This window comes from Ovis canadensis, chromosome 5 (assembly GCF_042477335.2).
Source record: "Ovis canadensis isolate MfBH-ARS-UI-01 breed Bighorn chromosome 5, ARS-UI_OviCan_v2, whole genome shotgun sequence".
NCBI lineage: Eukaryota > Metazoa > Chordata > Mammalia > Artiodactyla > Bovidae > Ovis > Ovis canadensis.
This window is the reverse complement of record NC_091249.1, coordinates 52,688,732-52,705,245: the sequence shown is the minus strand read 5'-3', so window position 1 is coordinate 52,705,245 and position 16,514 is coordinate 52,688,732. Positions and strand designations below refer to the sequence as shown.

General features: G+C 46.9%; 2 protein-coding genes across 6 annotated transcripts in view; both read left to right on the top strand.

Annotated features, from left to right (window-relative positions):
- The window catches only part of LOC138441214 (olfactory receptor 2Y1-like), a 63,847-nt gene that overhangs the window by 2,062 nt on the left and 45,271 nt on the right, over positions 1–16,514 (top strand). The gene's annotated exons all lie outside the window — the stretch shown is intronic.
- The window catches only part of MGAT1 (alpha-1,3-mannosyl-glycoprotein 2-beta-N-acetylglucosaminyltransferase), a 20,006-nt gene extending 3,492 nt beyond the window's left edge, over positions 1–16,514 (top strand). Inside the window, exons 1-3 of one of the 5 annotated variants that reach the window (XM_069591848.1) lie at positions 2,935–3,132; positions 5,279–5,457; positions 13,986–16,514. In XM_069591848.1, coding sequence (XP_069447949.1) covers positions 14,110–15,453 — 1,344 coding nt within the window. In that variant the 5' untranslated portion in view covers positions 2,935–3,132; positions 5,279–5,457; positions 13,986–14,109 and the 3' untranslated portion in view covers positions 15,454–16,514. Of the gene's footprint in view, positions 1–2,934; positions 3,133–5,278; positions 5,458–12,973; positions 13,117–13,985 lie in introns of those variants that run through there. The other 4 variants (XM_069591847.1, XM_069591850.1, XM_069591845.1 and 1 more) reach the window with 4 other exon arrangements.

Here is a 16,514-nt window from a genome sequence, read left to right as displayed (position 1 = left end):
GCTACAGAAGCCCTGAGCAGGCAGGGCTCGCCTAAGTATGAAGTGGCAGATGCTGTGATCGCCTGCCCAGTTCTGTGCTGCCTCTATAGTATCTGACCTGACAAGGGCCATTGGGATTCTGCTGCAAACCTCCAGGGAGGAGAACTCGAGGGCCCTGTCAGACAGCCTCTCTGGTAAGATGTTTCCTTCTTAGAGTGAGCCAAAATTCCTCTCCCCTATTGTTTCCAGCAAAAGCAGTAGTCCTTCCCTCAGCCTGACCCTTTGACAAGACAGTCCTCTTGACACAGCCATCAGCCTTCTCAAAGGGCACCATGATGCCAGGGCACAGCACTCACTGGGTGTTCAGCCACTTAGCCAGGACCAGTAAACCACATGTTGTGTGTATGTTGTAACTAAATTTATTTATACCCTTTTTTCCAAAAGGAATTGTAGGTGACTAATCAAAGTTCCATTTAATAGCCGTTGCTCAGTGATTATTGTGTTAATCTTTTCTCTTTTCTTTGATTTTGGTGAGCTGAGTTTCTGTGTTGTCGAGGGGAGTAGAGGTATTGGGAGGAAGTAAGAGGGGTAAAATAGATACATCATTGATTTAAAACTTTGCTTTTATTTCTGCTTATGGTTTCAAGCTAAGATCTGTCTTATGTCCAGAGCATGAATTCTTTGCAAATTATACAAAAACTCAGGATATCTTGGGCATTGTTTATGGGAGGGCAGTTTCCTGAGAAAAGTTTCACTTCCTTCTTGTCTATCCTCTCCTTTTTTGGGAGTAGTGACTAGGACCAGAACTTCCTATTCTTCCATTTTCACAGAATCCAATCCCAGTTTCATCCCCAGAATTCAGGCACTTGGCTCCTTGTTTCTGCCCTTCTTCCCCTATAACCCTTCTCCATGAAATATCCATCAGGAGCCCAGGGCCTCTTCCCAGGTCAGTTTGGCACTCATCACCCTGGCTTCTTGCCTCTCAGAACAAATGTTTTCTTTTGCTTCCATCCAAGAATTCAGCTCATCCTGCCTCTCTAACCAGGTCCTTTGTTTGGGGACAGTCAGGAAATTTCTACTCTTAGATCTTCTGTGAGCCTTGAAATTTAAACAGAGGGTTATAGTGATGGGATGTGAGTTTTGGTACACAGTTATCTTTCCTCTTTCCCACTGAACAGCCTTAGATAGAGGAGGATGATTGATAGAGATGGGAATCTGACATATTCTGCACTAATTGGTTTCCTCACCTTTCAGCACTCTACTCTGGCCTTTGTCCTGGGACAGTGATCTTAGCTTCTGATATCTTGGATACACAGTGTTTCCCAACTTTTCCCAGTTTTAGGAAACTATGGTTTTCCCTCTTGCTTTGACATGGAGTATTAGTATGTAATAATCCCATGTTCCCCTCGTGAGGAAAAGCTTAGAGAGAGGGCAGAGATACAGAAACATTGGCTGCTGACTGGCCCGTAAGTGTGGACTCCCATCTCTTGCCACAGTCCACACAATCAACTAAACTAGAGACCCTGGACACACACAGAGTCCAGCGCCACTGAGGTGTCAGCTCTTCTTTCACTCTTCTCCTTTAGGACCAGGCTCCAACTGCAGGATTTCCCTGCTGCCCCACTATGTGCTTGTCATGCTGGACACACAGCTATCTCAAACACTCAAGGCTGCATGAGAAGAGGGAATGAGTGCCATCTTGGAAGTAGGACTGCCTGGGTCTAAAACCTAGCCATGAGCCTCATTAGGTCTTGTGACCTTCAGCAAATTGGGACTTAGCTTGAGCCTCAGACTATACTACATCTGTAGAGTGAGATGACAGTGTATATTCTGCAGAGCTGCTAGGGTTAAAGGAGAGGCTGGGGGTGGGGTAGGGTGTAGGTGCATGTGAAGGCCACTGCAGGTGCATGTAAAGGCCACTGCAATTTTGTTTTAGCTCCTTACCCCCATGCAGGGAATTTTAGGTCATATCCTGCCTTTGTTTCTTTAAACCGCCACACAATTCCTAGTTTCACTTAGAAACAAGTTAGTGAGTGATGTCAGTAACCACACACCACGAAGTTCCAGACTGCTCTGTGCTCTGAAACACAGGGGAGGGATGTGGATGGGGGCAGGTGCTGGTGCCAGAACAGTGTGTCTTGGTCACATGGTAGTGCTGGCTCTGGGCCCAGTCCTTCTCAGGAAAGTTATCTGCCTGAGTAACCGGTAGTTCTTAGCGTCCCACCTTCACTTCTTAGGGTCAGATACAGGTATCTAGGCTTTGCCAGGGTTCCCCCTACCCCCTTTCACAGGTCTACCCCAAAGCCTGCTTGAGGCCTTCATTTCCTCTTTGGGTCTAATGGTTCTCCCGTAGGGAAAGGTCTGTCTGTTTCTTTTTTACTTCGAATTAACAGCATTATCTACCCCGAAAGAAAAAACAAAAGCAAGGGTGGGTGAGGGAAGCCAGCTTGCTCTTTCTCAATTTTGACTGGAAGTGTTTCCTCCCTGGGGTTCTTGTTCTCACTTCCCTGTAAGCTGCAGCCTCTGTGATGCCCTGGACTCCTCCCTCCCGGAAGCCAGCGGCTGGGGGAGCAGGCCCCCAGATTCTTGGCTTTGGGTTTGGCAAACGCACTACTGAGGTAAACTGCTCGGCCTACCTCTGGCAGGGCTGTTCCCCTAAGTTCCACGAGATTCTGCTCTGTGGCTGGGGCTGGGCGGGGAGACTCGAGAAGTCTGGACTGGAATGGATTAAGCCTAATTGGTTTGGTGGGTATTGACCCGTGGAGTTGCGATTGTGAGCAGCGAAGGGCCCAATAGTAACAGTTATCTCCACTACATCTCCCGAAGTTGGGGACCCCGGAAAACTTGGGGTGTCCAGACCTCGAGTCGTTCTGAGAGATCGGGCGGTGGAGACGACCTGGGGAGAAGGGGCCCTGGGCGAGTTAGGGCAGACAGCTCCGCCCCTCGGCCCGCCTCGGCCCGCCCCGCCCCGCCCTCCCCGGGGAAGGGCCACGTTGCCCGCCCGGCTCTCCGGGCCCGGCGCGCTGCGAGAAGGGCCGGCCGGGCGGAAGGCGCCCGCAGCCGCGCGAGCTCCTTGAACGCGCCGGGACACCCGGCTCGCTCCCCACGCTTCGGGGCGGGCCAAGTTCAGGGCCGGGAAGTTGGAAGGACCTGGTAAGTGGGAGCCAGGGAACGCCGGCATCCGTCAGTTCTGGGGTTTGTTCCCGGAAGGGGATTGAGGTCTGACTGAAGGAGGCCCCGCCGGAGGGGAGAGGGCGCTTCGGGACTCGGGTCCCGACTTGAGAGGCTGCCGCTTTCCAATCCCTCTGTGTCCCGCGACAGCTTCGGTGCCTGAGAGCCCCAGCAAGAGGAAATTGGCCCGGGCCACCCGGGGTCATGGCCGCGCGCCCCTCCTGAGCCGGGAAGTGGAACTCTTGCGTTCCGTTTGCGGAATCCCGGGCCCCCAGCTGTTGGAGAGAGGGCGGGCTCCGCGAGGAGGGGGCCGGTTGTGAAATTCATCCTCCGGGCGGACTTGGGTGCGGGGCTTGGAGGAGCTGATGTTGCTGGAGAGGGTTGGGGAGAGGAATCCGAGATGGCTTTTCCTCAGACTCCACCCCAGAGTCCTTTCCAAAAGTTATTAGGGGTTCTTTCTCAACAGCTCGGAGGAAGAATTGACTCAATGTGGAAATAAGTAAATTGTCAAGAAAATTTGCTCCTACTTGTTTGCTAATGTGTGTGAAGTAGGGGGCCCTGAGGCGTGCAGGGCCCCCATCTTACAAACTCCCGAGCAGAAGGGCTGGGGCCAGCTAGTCTGTGTTTCCTGAGGACAGTGAGCCGCGGAGTAAAAGGCTCTACCTTGGTTAACATTTGCCCCTGTAATGTATTTAATTAGTCTTTGCTGTACGAACATCAACTGGCTAAGATTGTCCAGCTTTCTCTTCTGTCGTTTCAGACCATGTAGCCTTTTCTCTTAGATGCTTACACCCCCCGCCCCACCCCGCGTCTGCGTCTATTCCGAGACTATTGAGCTCTCTTGGATTCCCCACCAGGTCCTTTTCTAAGATTAGAAAGCAAAGTAGTGTGTTTAACCTCAGTGGCGGATGTGACAGGTTAAACTCATTTCCTGTTTGGGACATTGAGGAAGTTAGTACTGTTCTTTTTGTCATCAGATCCCAGAGACCTTGGAGATGATCCACATCAAGCCTCTCCCTGTACAAATGCAGGACCGAAGGCACAAGCGACTACTCAGGGTTACTTGGTTTCCCAAGGCTTTGTGCTTTTTTGCTGCACTAGCATCATATATCCCGTTAGCCTTTTCCAGGACGAATAACCTGTATCCCTTCTCTCTAGGTCTCATTCTCTTAAGTCCTTGAATTATTTAGTGTATCTTCTCTGACTCCCTTTCAGTTCTTCCATCCTTTTGAAATTATGGAGCCTGGTGCAAGATACAGGAGGATACATTATTAGAGGAGGTCTAATAATGAACAAAAAAGTAATTCAATTAAGTCTCCATTATCTCTGGCGTGTATATACTTTCTTGGTTTTTTTTATGCAGTGCTTTTTAACATGCTAAGCAAGACAGATAGGAAGGTCTGTCAACATTCATTTCCATGCTTTCTAAAAAATAAGTAAGACTTATCCATTTTTGCTCATTTTTGACTATCTGGTGTTCTCTTGCTGTTTAAAAAACACCTTTTTTTAATTTTTTTTTTTTTTTTTTTTGCTATAGAGAGAGGACTGGCTAGAGAATACTATAGGAATCAGAGTGTTAGAAAGGGTTCTTACAGCTCCGAGGCAGTTCTTCAGAAGAAAAAAAACTGAGACTTACAGGAGTTGGTGGGACCTGCCCAGAGCCTTCAGGGTTTTGATTGAGCGTCTTATTCACTAAAAAGGCTCATTCCTCATTCCCACCACAGTGTACTTGGTCTTTGTACTTGGTGGTATGGACCAGCTGTGTCACTTCCCTGAAGGAGCAGTGAAAACTCTGGCAAAACAAAGTTTGAGTTTGAGTTTGTGCTTTGTAGGCAAATGTCATTGATAACAGAACATCAGGTATTCAGGTCAAGGTTAAGGACTGTTCTATTTTAGAAAAGGAAGGTGTGTCCGATTGTATTTTCCCCAACGGCCACAACCTTAAACATCCCATTCTCCAGTTGTTACCGTAGGACACTGCCCTCCTGCCACCTGGCTGTGGCAGCTGCATTTCTATTTCCCTTGAATGTAGGCAGGACTCATGATACCCCTGACCAGTGAATGAGTCAGGAGTGATGCAAGGTTGGGTCATGGAAAGGATGCACTTTTACTCGCGCTCTTTCTTCAGACAGTCACTGTTTGGAGTTCAGCCTCATGCTCAGAGGAAGTCCACACCATGCAGAGAGGCCACATGGAGGTGACTCCAGCTGACATCTCCGCCAACACCAACAGCAACCTGCCAACATATGAGAAACTAAGCCGTTAGAGGAGTCTTCTAGCTGAAGTCGCAGACATCATGGTGCAGAGGCAGGTCATCTCCTTTGTGCCCCAGTGTCCAAATTCCTTACTCGTAGAAACCAACAGAGAAGAAATGATTGCTCTTGTTTTAAGCCATTAGGTATTTTTTATTATTCATCAGTAAATATCTAATGTATATCTAATATACATATAGGGGCAGGACCTCAAAATTTGGACTCTCGTGTACAGATGGCAGAAGGAACACTTGCCCTTTGTATCAAGGCTACTTGAAGATTCTGCTTCACTCATCGTTTCAGATACTCATTGCTACATAACAAATCACCCTAAAACCTAGTGGCTTAAAACAGCTGAATCATTTTATTCCCGTCTCAGCTATGTCATTTTGCTTCTGGTCTTTTGTGTAGTTGCAGTTAGATGTGGCTGGGGCTGGAATCATCTGGAAGGCTTCCTCTCATGTCTACTATCTGTTGCTGACTGTCAGCTGACCTTAGCTGTGGCTGTCAGCCAGAATACTTGGAAGGTATCTAGTCCATGTGGTTGGGCTTCCTCTTACCTTAGTGGCTGGGTTCCAACAATAGGCATCAAGGAGCATCAAGTAGCAACTGTGTTGACTTTCATGAACTGGTCTTAAGAAGTCACATAATCATCACTTCCTCTGTAGTCACAGCTCAGAGAGAGGGAACATTGATCCCACCTGCTATCCCTGCCCGCCCCCCTCCCCCCCAGCCCCCAGCTCTGGAGGGAGGCATGTCATTGTCACTTTGTAAGAAGAGCATGTAGAATGGGATGTTTTGTAATCAACTTTGAAAAATGTAATCCTTCACTGTTAGGCTTCTAATTTGGTCTTTCTCCCCAGTTTAGTTAATAATGTCCTCCATCTAACTACTTGAACTTCATACATGTGCCAAGCACTGTAATAGGTTTAGAGGTCACAGAGCCTTTTTTTCTGAGGAGTAAGGTGAGAGTCAGGTAAGTACAGCCACAGATTCTATTACAGTGTGGGGACGGAAGGCAGGAGGTGTGGAGAGAGTATGGTGGAAGTATAGCTGTGGGAAGCCTGAGTCTGCCTGGATGTTAAAGAAGTACTCACCCAGACTGGGTTCTTAGGAGGTATAGTGCTTGTCGATGGGGCTTTAGATGATTTCAGCATGCAGGACCAGCCAGAGCAGAGACAACAGTGTGTAAAGTGTACTTACTGGGGGAGGTAAGTAGCCTGTTGAGGCCAGAGTATGCAGTTCATGGAGTTAGTGGTTGGAGGTGAGATTGAAAGGGATGTTTGAGTCAGTTTGTTGTGAAGGCCCTGTGTATCATAATAATGATTTTGAATTTTATTCTGTGGGTAGTGGCAGTATGGTTTTTAAGGCAGGTGAGTGTTGTGACCAGGTGTGTACTTTAAGAAGTATGCTCTGTTGCTATTGGGAAGGTTGCTTAAAGGGAAGCAAAGTTAGTGATAGGTGGACCAGCTGAGAAACCCAGTCAGGTTAAAGGGTTTGAGATCTTGAAATGGGATGATGGCAGTAAAAGAATAAACTCTCTCTTCCACTTTAATAATTCTGAAATTCTTGGGGCTGGATAGGTTTCAGAATTCAGAAATTTTTGGATTAAAAAAGATGACCTGGTACATTTATGATATAGTCCGAGATCTGGAGCAGCATACTGTAGTCCAGCATGTTTATTTCTGTAGCAAAATATATGAATGGGATATATAAAGGCTATAAGTAGCCTCACATTAGATTAGATTTCTCCAAATGAGGTTATGCCAAACAAGTGTGGAAAACTTCTGTTTTTCAACACTTTCTGGACTTAGGAATTACAGTTAAGTGATTGTAGGTGTGTGACATACACATGAAAGTCACTTTTTTGCTACAGGCATATCTCTTGAATGTTGAGGATCCTAGCATAGCAGCTTGGCAGCACTGGGGAAGCTGGTCCGCCTCAAGTAGCATGTAGCTGAGAGGATTTGACAGATACTGAGCACAGGGTTGTGCTGGTGCTGATGGTTGTGAAGGGGAGGTGGACCTCACATGGGCCGACGGTATCTGGGAAGGTGTCCGGCGAGATGTGAGTCAGAACCCACTAGGTGAAGGAGAGGGAAGAACAGACCAGGCATACAGGCACATGCAAAGGCCCTGAGGCAGGCTTGGGGGTTTGGACCCTGGAAGGAATCTAGTAGAGTGGTGCAGAGGCGGGAACCACCAAGAGAGGAGACAGACAAGTGATGGGCTAGCACTTACCTTGTCATATGCCAGGCACTGTTTAAACACTTAATGAGAATTATCTCACCCAATCCTCAGAGCAACCCAATGAGGTATTCTACCACCATTTCCAACTTAGAGGCGGGAAAATTGAGTCTCAGCAATGAGAAAAAACTCAGGGTGATGCGCAAGCATTGCCCTGGGCTGTTTGACTTGCTCTTATTACTGCCATACCCTCCAAACGGTAGGACTTGGAGCAGCAGCGCTTCCTGGATGAGTGCATGGGCTCTGTTGGCCAAAAGCTGGACTGTCTCATCCCATGGGCACAGCCATTTGCTGGAGAGTGTGTGCGTTTGTGTATTCACACACCACTAACTTCTAGACAGAGTAGAGGATCATGCTCTGGAGAATAAGGGGAGAAGTAGTAGGAAATGGCACTGGGACTGTGGGAGAGTCTGTGTGGAAAACAGGTGGGCCTGGGAATAGTTATGTCCTGTACTCAGATGGCAAGAGAAGCAAGTTCTGTTTGAGAATTTAGAGGAAAGGGTTGTGGAGTGGAGAACAAAGGCCTGAGCGCTAAGTTGGAGGCCTGGTGGCTTGGGGCAACTGTTTGCTATGGGCTGTCGAGCCATTCACAAGGTTTATAGACTTGCTAAGGATACAATCTGAGGGGCTGAGAAGATTGCTTTGATCTGCCTGGCTTAGAAGGGTGGTGGGGAGGTCTTCTAGGCCTCGGGGTAGTGGGTGTGGGCCGCCTAGTTCTAATGTCCGGAAAAGAGTGAGGATGGAGACGATACAGTCCCTGGGGTTTTGTCACCATTCTGAGAGCCTCTTGGCCTGAGGTGGCTCATTGATGAGTCTGAGACAGGCTTGTTCCTCCAGCCCTGAAACCAACACTTGAGCTGATGGAGTTCAGTTTCTCTTTTCTTTCCCCTATCCTTCTGCCTGAAGTCTTTTCCTATCCAGTCAGTTGGGAGGCAGGACATGGAGGGTTAGGGATTCCAACATTGACCACATCCTCAGGCAGAGGGAGGAAAAACTGGGAATCTTTGTGTGTTTCTTTTCTGGGAAACCCTGATTGGTGAATGAGCACTGATAAAATGAAAATTTAATGACAAAATGAAACAGAGGCTTCTAAGAAGACTGGTGCTATGGCGCTGTGAGTGTGGATGGTTTCTGGAAGGAAGATAAGGAGGTGGTGGTGCTTGCAGGGGCTGGAGGGGTCTCAGAGGAGGGACAGGATCCATTCGCTCTAGAGACTCTTAAAGATGAGCCCTTTGATTGGATACTGGATCGGCCTGCTTGAGAGCCCAGGAGCACAGAGATGAAATCTGGGACCCGAGATTTTGGTTAGCTTAGTGAACTGGGCTGTGAGGCAGAGGGTAGCTGGCAGAGCAGCCAGCACAAGAGAGTGCAGACCTGCAACTTGTGGGTGTGCAGTGTTGAGACCAGAGACAGGAATGCCAGGGTGAAAGTTACATGGTCCAGAATGGCAGCTGTCCTGGCATTGAAGGGTGTGGTAGAGAGAGGGGCCTGGCAGGACCATGCCTTTTTCTTGGCTGTGTGTCACAGTCCCTTCCCAGAGCCTGGCAGAGAGCAGGTCGTGTCATGGCAGACCGTGGAATGGTTGAAGAGTTCAGGACAAATAGATCGTCCCCAGTTCTTCTGATGTGTCCAGCTGGGGCCATATTGGACAAAGCTAGTCAGAGCTGTGGGCTATGTCCCTGTTTGATTTTATTTGAAAATAACTTCAAAATTTAAAAAGTTGCAAGAATAAAAATGGTATAAAGATTCTCAATTCCCTTTACTCAGATCTGCCTATTAACATTTTGCTCCATTTTCTCTTCATATTTATACTTGATATTTTTGTTCTGAACCATTTGAGAAGTTGCATCTACCATGGCTCTCTGTACCTAATTACTTCATCATGTATTATATAAGCATTGGGATATTCTTTTATATAACCACAGTGTGGTTATCACCTAGTCAACACTGATATTTTGATCTACTGTCTACATTCTAATTTTGTCATTTGATGTAATAATATCTTTTTAAAAAGTTTTATTGAGGTATAAATGATATACAGTAAGCCTTAGGTATTTGAAGTGGGCATTTTCAGAAGTTTGTTCATCTGTATGCAGCCTGAAACTATCACCCCCATGAATTTTCCTAGTGTCCCTTTGAAACACCTCCCCTGATGGTCTCACTGCCAGGCAGACACTGATCTGTATGGATTCCTTCATGTGTTGCAGCATTATCTTGAGATTTGTCTATGTGTTGTATGTATCAGTAGTTTGTTTCATTCATTTTATTTATTTTTTATGTTTCATTTTAATTGCTGAATATTATTCCATTCCATGGATAAGCCACAGTATTCCAATGCTGATGGGTGTTTGGGTTGTTTCCACTTTTTGGCACTTATGAAGAAAGCTCCCTCAAACATTCTATATTGCTTTTTGTATAGATATTTGTTTTCATTTCTCTTGGATGTATATGTAGGAGTGGACTTACTGGGTCACATGGTATCTCTGTTTAGCATTTTGACAAACTGCCAAAGTACTCTAAAAGGGCTTCAGTTCTTTATGTCACACCATATAGGAAAACTAATTCAAAATGAATCATAAATGTAAATGTAAAACTTAAAACTGTAAAACATAAAAAAGAAAACATAGGGAAAAAAATCTCTGTGACTTTAACAAAGATTTCTTACATACAACACTAAAAACATGATTCATTTCAAAAAAAAAAAAAACCCTGAAAATTAGAAATCATCAAAATTAGAACTTCTATTCTTAAACTGATTCTATTATGAGAATTGGACAAATTTTTGATATTTGCTAGTGTGATGGGTCAGAAATGTTACCTTCAGTTCAGTTCAGTTCAGTTCAGTTGCTCAGTCGTGTCTGACTCTTTGCAACCCCATGAATCGCAGCACGCCAGGCCTCCCTGTCCATCACCAGCTCCCGGAATTCACTCAGATTCATGTCCATCGAGTCAGTGATGCCATCCAGCCATCTCATCCTCTGTCGTCCCCTTCTCCTCCTGCCCCCAACCCCTCCCAGCATCAGAGTCTTTTCCAATGAGTCAACTCTTCACATGAGGTGGCCAAAGTACTGGAGTTTCAGCTTTAGCATCATTCCTTCCAAAGAAATCCCAGGGCTGATCTCCTTCAGAATGGACTGGTTGGATCTCCTTGCAGTCCAAGGGACTCTCAAGAGTCTTCTCCAACACCACAGTTCAAAAGCATCAATTCTTCAGTGCTCAGCCTTCTTCACAGTCCAACTCTCGCATCAATACATGACTACTGGGAAAACCATAGCCTTGACTGGACGGACCTTACTCAGCAAAGTAATGTCTCTGCTTTTGGATATACTATCTAGGTTGGTCATAACTTTTCTTCCAAGGAATAAGCGTCTTTTAATTTCATGGCTGCAGTCACCATCTGCAATGATTTTGGAGCCCAAAAAAATAAAGTCTGATAATGTTTCCACTGTTTTCTCATCTATTTCCCATGAGGTGATGAGACCAGATGCCATGATCTTCGTTTTTTGAATGTTGAGCTTTAAGCCAACTTTTTCACTCTCCCCTTTCACTTTTATCAAGAGGCTTTTTAGTTCCTCTTCGCTTTCTGCCATAAGGGTGGTGTCATCTGCATATCTGAGGTTATTGATATTTCTCCTGGCAATCTTGATTCCAGCTTGTGTTTCTTCCAGTCCAGCGTTTCTCATGATGTACTCTCCATATAAGTTAAATAAGCAGAATGACAATATACAGCCTAGATGTACTCCTTTTCCTATTTGGAACTAGTCTGTTGTTCCATGTCTATTTCTAACTGTTGCTTCCTGACCTGCATACAGATTTCTCAAGAGGTAGGTTAGGTGGTCTGGTATTCCCATCTCTTTCAGAATTTTCCACAGTTTATTGTGATCTACACAGTCAAAGGCATTGGCATGTCAATAAAGCAGAAATAGATGTTTTTCTGGAACTCTTTTGCTTTTTCCATGATCCAGCGGATGTTGGCAATTTGATCTCTGGTTCCTTTGCCTTTTCTAAAACCACCTTGAACATCAGGAAGTTCACGGTTCACGTATTGCTGAAGCCTGGCTTGGAGAATTTTGAGCATTACTTTACTAGCATGTGAGACGAGTGCAATTGTGCGGTAGTTTGAGCATTCTTTGGCATTAGCATAGTTTTAATTAGAATTTTTCTTATCATGAGTGAAATTGAACAACTTTCCAGACATCTATGGGCCATTTTAGTACTTTTTTGTGTGAGTTATGCTAGTGTTTTAGACAGGGAATTTTTGGCTTTTTTTTTTCCCCTCAGTTTTTAAGAACTTTGTCTTTTAGGGTATTGGCTTTTTATTTGTGATGTGTGTTTCAAATATTCTCTTCCAGTTTGTTATTCTTCTTTTGACTTGGTTATGGTGTTTTTGGAGAAGAAAGTGGCAACCCACTCCAGTATTCTTGCCTAGAAAATTCCATGGATAGAGGAGCCTGGGGGGCTACAGTCCACAGGGTCGAAAAGAGTCAGACACAACTTAGCAACTGAGCACACATGGTATTTTTAGCCATGCAAAAACATTTTATTTATCACTGCATCTGTATTTTAAGTCATACTTAGAAAGCCTTTCCCTATGCTAAGCTATAGAGGGATTGACATAAATCTTCTTTTAGCACTTGTATGTTTTTAGTTTTCTACTTAAATATCTAGTCCACTTGAAATTTATTCTTGTATACAGATCTTATTTTTGTTTGCAAATACCTGTATAGTTGTTATAACAATATTAATAAGACCATTTTTTTGCCCCAGTAATTCTAATTATCCTCTTTATCATCCATTAGATTTCTATATGTATTTGAGTCTGTTTCTGTAGTTGAAATTCTGTTCCTTTGCATCTGTTTAATTTCCATTCCTTGAATGATCTGTTTGTTTACATATCAGCACCACGTTGTTGCTGTTCATTCACTCAGTTGTGTCCGACTCTTTGCGACCCCCATGGACTGCAGCACGCTAGGCTTCCCTCTGCTTCACCATCTCCCATAGCTTGCTCAAACTCATGTCCATTGAGTTGGTGATGCCATCCAACCATCTCATCCTGTCATCCCCTTCTCCTCCTGACTTCTGGCTTTCCCAGCATAAGGATCTTTTCCAGTGACTTGGCTTTTTGCATCAGGTGGAAAAACTATTGGCGTTTCAGCTTTAGCACCAGTCCTTCCAGTGACTATTCAGGGTTGATTTCCTTTAGGATTGACTGATTTGATCTGATCAGCGTCACACACTTTTAATTATAGAGGCTTTGTAATGTGTAGTATATCTGGTAGAGCTAGTCCCTCTTCACAGCTTGTTCATTTTCATCATTTTCCTAGGTGTTCTGTTTGAACTTCAGTGCCAGTTTGACTAGCTGTACAAAAACTATTTTTATTGAGACTTTTGATGAAGCTGAGGTGTCCTAACCAAGAACAAGGGATATTTAAGTCATCTTTTGTCTTTTCAGGAATTATAAGTTCCGGTAGGTTTTTGCATATTTCTTGTTTATTCCTGAATAGTGTATCATTTCATATCATTTCATAGCTATTATAAATAAGGTTTTCTCATTTGTTGTTTATTTAGTGAGTTATTATTTGTGGATATGAAGGCTATTGATATTTGCACATTAATTTTTATCTACCACTACGTGACTCAATTTTTTGATTGTTTGGGTTGGACTTACATTGTTTCTCGTAGAGTTTTCAGTCATATTCTCATAGCATCAGCACATTTGTACTTCTGCCTGTAATTGTATTCTGCAGTCGAATTGCATTGGCTGATCCCTCCAACAGAATGTTAAACAGTCATGTAGATCTGGTCCCTGACCTTCATGGGAATGCCTCTGGTGCTTCCTTATTAGGTATGGTGCTGGCTTTAGTCCTGAGGTGTAATACTAAGAATTTTAAAATCAGTAATCTTTGGGCAGTTTGATTTGAGGAACGGGAGGCAGATGGTCTTACCCCCCCCACCTCTCCTAAGGTCTGGATGGAAGATGGTAAACAAAATCTGTCAGGTAGAGAAGGGGTGGGTGGGGTTCCTTTGCTTCCTCTCTTCCACCAACATCATTCTCTACATATCCTGCTCCCCCACTCCCCCCCAAAAAAACCCCACATTTCTTTTCAGAGGATTCATTAAACTCATTTTGGAGCCGGGGAGCATGCTATCCTAATCCTGTTCTTCCATGCAGATTGACCCTCCGAATTAGGGAATGGGTAGCTCTTTTCTAAGAGAGGTCTGGAGTTAACCTCCCGGCCTTCCTTGTCCTGAACTTTTTCATCTGTTTCTGCCCCCTCTTCTGCTCTAGAGCAGCCCCATGCCTTGTGATGATGGTTGTTTTTCTCCTCTCCTCAGGTGCATGGCTGCTTCCTAATCCTGGAGCCCAGAGGAAGCATATCTAGAACCGTGGGGGCGTGAGCCAGGCAGGCTGAGGGCAGCCTTGAGCCCTACCCTTCCCGCCTCCCTTGCGGGGGCCAGGATGCTGAAGAAGCAGTCTGCAGGGCTTGTGCTGTGGGGCGCCATCCTCTTTGTGGCCTGGAACGCCCTGCTGCTCCTCTTCTTTTGGACTCGCCCAGCGCCTGGCAGGCTACCCTCAGACAGTGCTCTTGATGATGACCCCGCCAGCCTCACCCGAGAGGTGATCCGCCTGGCCCAGGACGCCGAGGTGGAGTTGGAGCGGCAGCGGGGCCTGTTGCAACAGATCAGGGAGCACCATGCTAGGTGGAGCCAGCGGTGGAGGGTACCCACCGTGGCCCCGCCTGTCCCGCCACGAGTGCCTGTGACCACTCCACCAGCTGTAATCCCCATCCTGGTCATCGCCTGTGACCGCAGCACTGTTCGGCGCTGCCTGGACAAGCTGCTGAATTACCGGCCTTCGGCTGAGCACTTTCCCATCATTGTCAGCCAGGACTGCGGGCATGAGGAGACAGCCCAGGTTATCGCCTCCTACGGCAGCGCTGTCATGCACATCCGGCAGCCCGACCTGAGCACCATTGCAGTGCCACCTGACCACCGAAAGTTCCAGGGCTACTACAAGATTGCTCGGCACTACCGCTGGGCACTGGGCCAGGTCTTTCACGAGTTCAAGTTCCCAGCAGCCGTGGTGGTAGAGGATGATCTGGAGGTGGCTCCAGACTTCTTCGAGTACTTTCAGGCCACTTACCCATTGCTGAGGGCCGACCCCTCCCTCTGGTGTGTGTCTGCCTGGAATGACAATGGCAAGGAGCAGATGGTAGACTCCAGCAAGCCCGAACTGCTGTACCGCACAGACTTTTTCCCTGGCCTGGGCTGGTTGCTGTTGGCTGAGCTCTGGGCTGAGCTGGAGCCCAAGTGGCCCAAGGCCTTTTGGGACGACTGGATGCGCCGGCCAGAGCAGCGGCAGGGCCGGGCCTGCGTGCGGCCCGAAATCTCCAGAACAATGACCTTTGGCCGCAAAGGTGTGAGCCACGGGCAGTTCTTTGACCAGCACCTCAAGTTTATCAAGCTGAACCAGCACTTCGTGCCCTTCACCCAGCTGGACCTGTCGTACTTGCGACAGGAGACCTACGACAGGGATTTCCTTGCGCGTGTCTATGGTGCTCCCCTGCTGCAGGTGGAGAAAGTGAGGACCAGTGAGCGGAGCGAGCTGCAGGAGGTGCGAGTGCAGTACACGAGCAGGGACAGCTTCAAGGCCTTTGCCAAGGCCCTGGGAGTCATGGATGACCTCAAGTCTGGTGTCCCCAGGGCCGGCTACCGGGGCATCGTCAGCTTCCTGTACCGGGGCCGCCGTGTCCACCTGGCCCCACCCCAGACCTGGGATGGTTATGATCCTAGCTGGAATTAGCAGCACCTGCGTGTCCATCGTGGGCCCCCTCCTTGCCATCTCATGGCCTAAGATGGGACCGCAGTCCCTGGGCTTCATCGTCCTCTCTGTGTTTCTCTCTTGGGTCCATTTATCTTTTTTTTTCTTTTTCCGAGTGGCATTCAAGTGCACAGATGATGAGATGAGGGTTATTCTCTCATTCTCAAGGGGGTCAGATCAAGGGACCCTTTCTGGGATATGTTGGGGGAGTTATTAAGCAAGAAACCACTGTGTGGTAGGAGGGACTTGGGCTTATCATGGCCACCCACATCCACATTCCAGGTTTTCTCCTAGGGCATCAGTGGAGAGGTTGGCAACTTTAGTTCTCTTGATCAGGCCTCTTTTTCCTGTCCTGGCTCTTCTAGCCAGAGTATGAGCCCTCCTCCTGTACCTGTCCCCGACCATCTCCGCTTTCTCCCAATTGGAGTAGGGTTAGGGGGCTGTATTGAGAAGGGGATGTATCTGTGCCGGAATGAGACTAACCAAAGGGGTTTCATCATCGTCAGGGTCCGGATAGAGCTGTTAGGTTGTCAGGGTTTACTGCCTCCTGCCTGTATTTCTCTTCCCCTCTCCTCCATCTCTGACCTCCTCTCAGCTCTTCTTTCTATGCAGCCCAGCAGTTCATGATTCTAAGATGAAATGGTGAAGGGAAAAAGCAGAACATTCCCTCAGCTCGTCCACTGTGGTGGGGAGAAAGCCTTGGATGCTGGGGCACCCCTCCCTCATTCTTCCTCTAAGAAACAGACTGCCCCTCCCTCCTCTCCATCCAGTCCTTTCCAAAAACCAGTCCTTTCCCTGTTGCTCTACGACAGTTCATGCTAGCCTGGCTTCTGGAGGCCCTCTTAGTGTGAGGTACAGCAGCCAAGACCATTCGACCCAACCTCCCTCCCTTCTCTCCCAAACATCCCCGGGTGCACAGATCAGGATGCAGATGGGTTGGAGAGCAACGTGTGTGTGTTTGTTTCTTGCCTGACCTCAGTTCATGGAGAAGAGTTTAAGCTACAGAATTATTTTCAAAAATAAAGGCTGAATTGTCTGAAAAA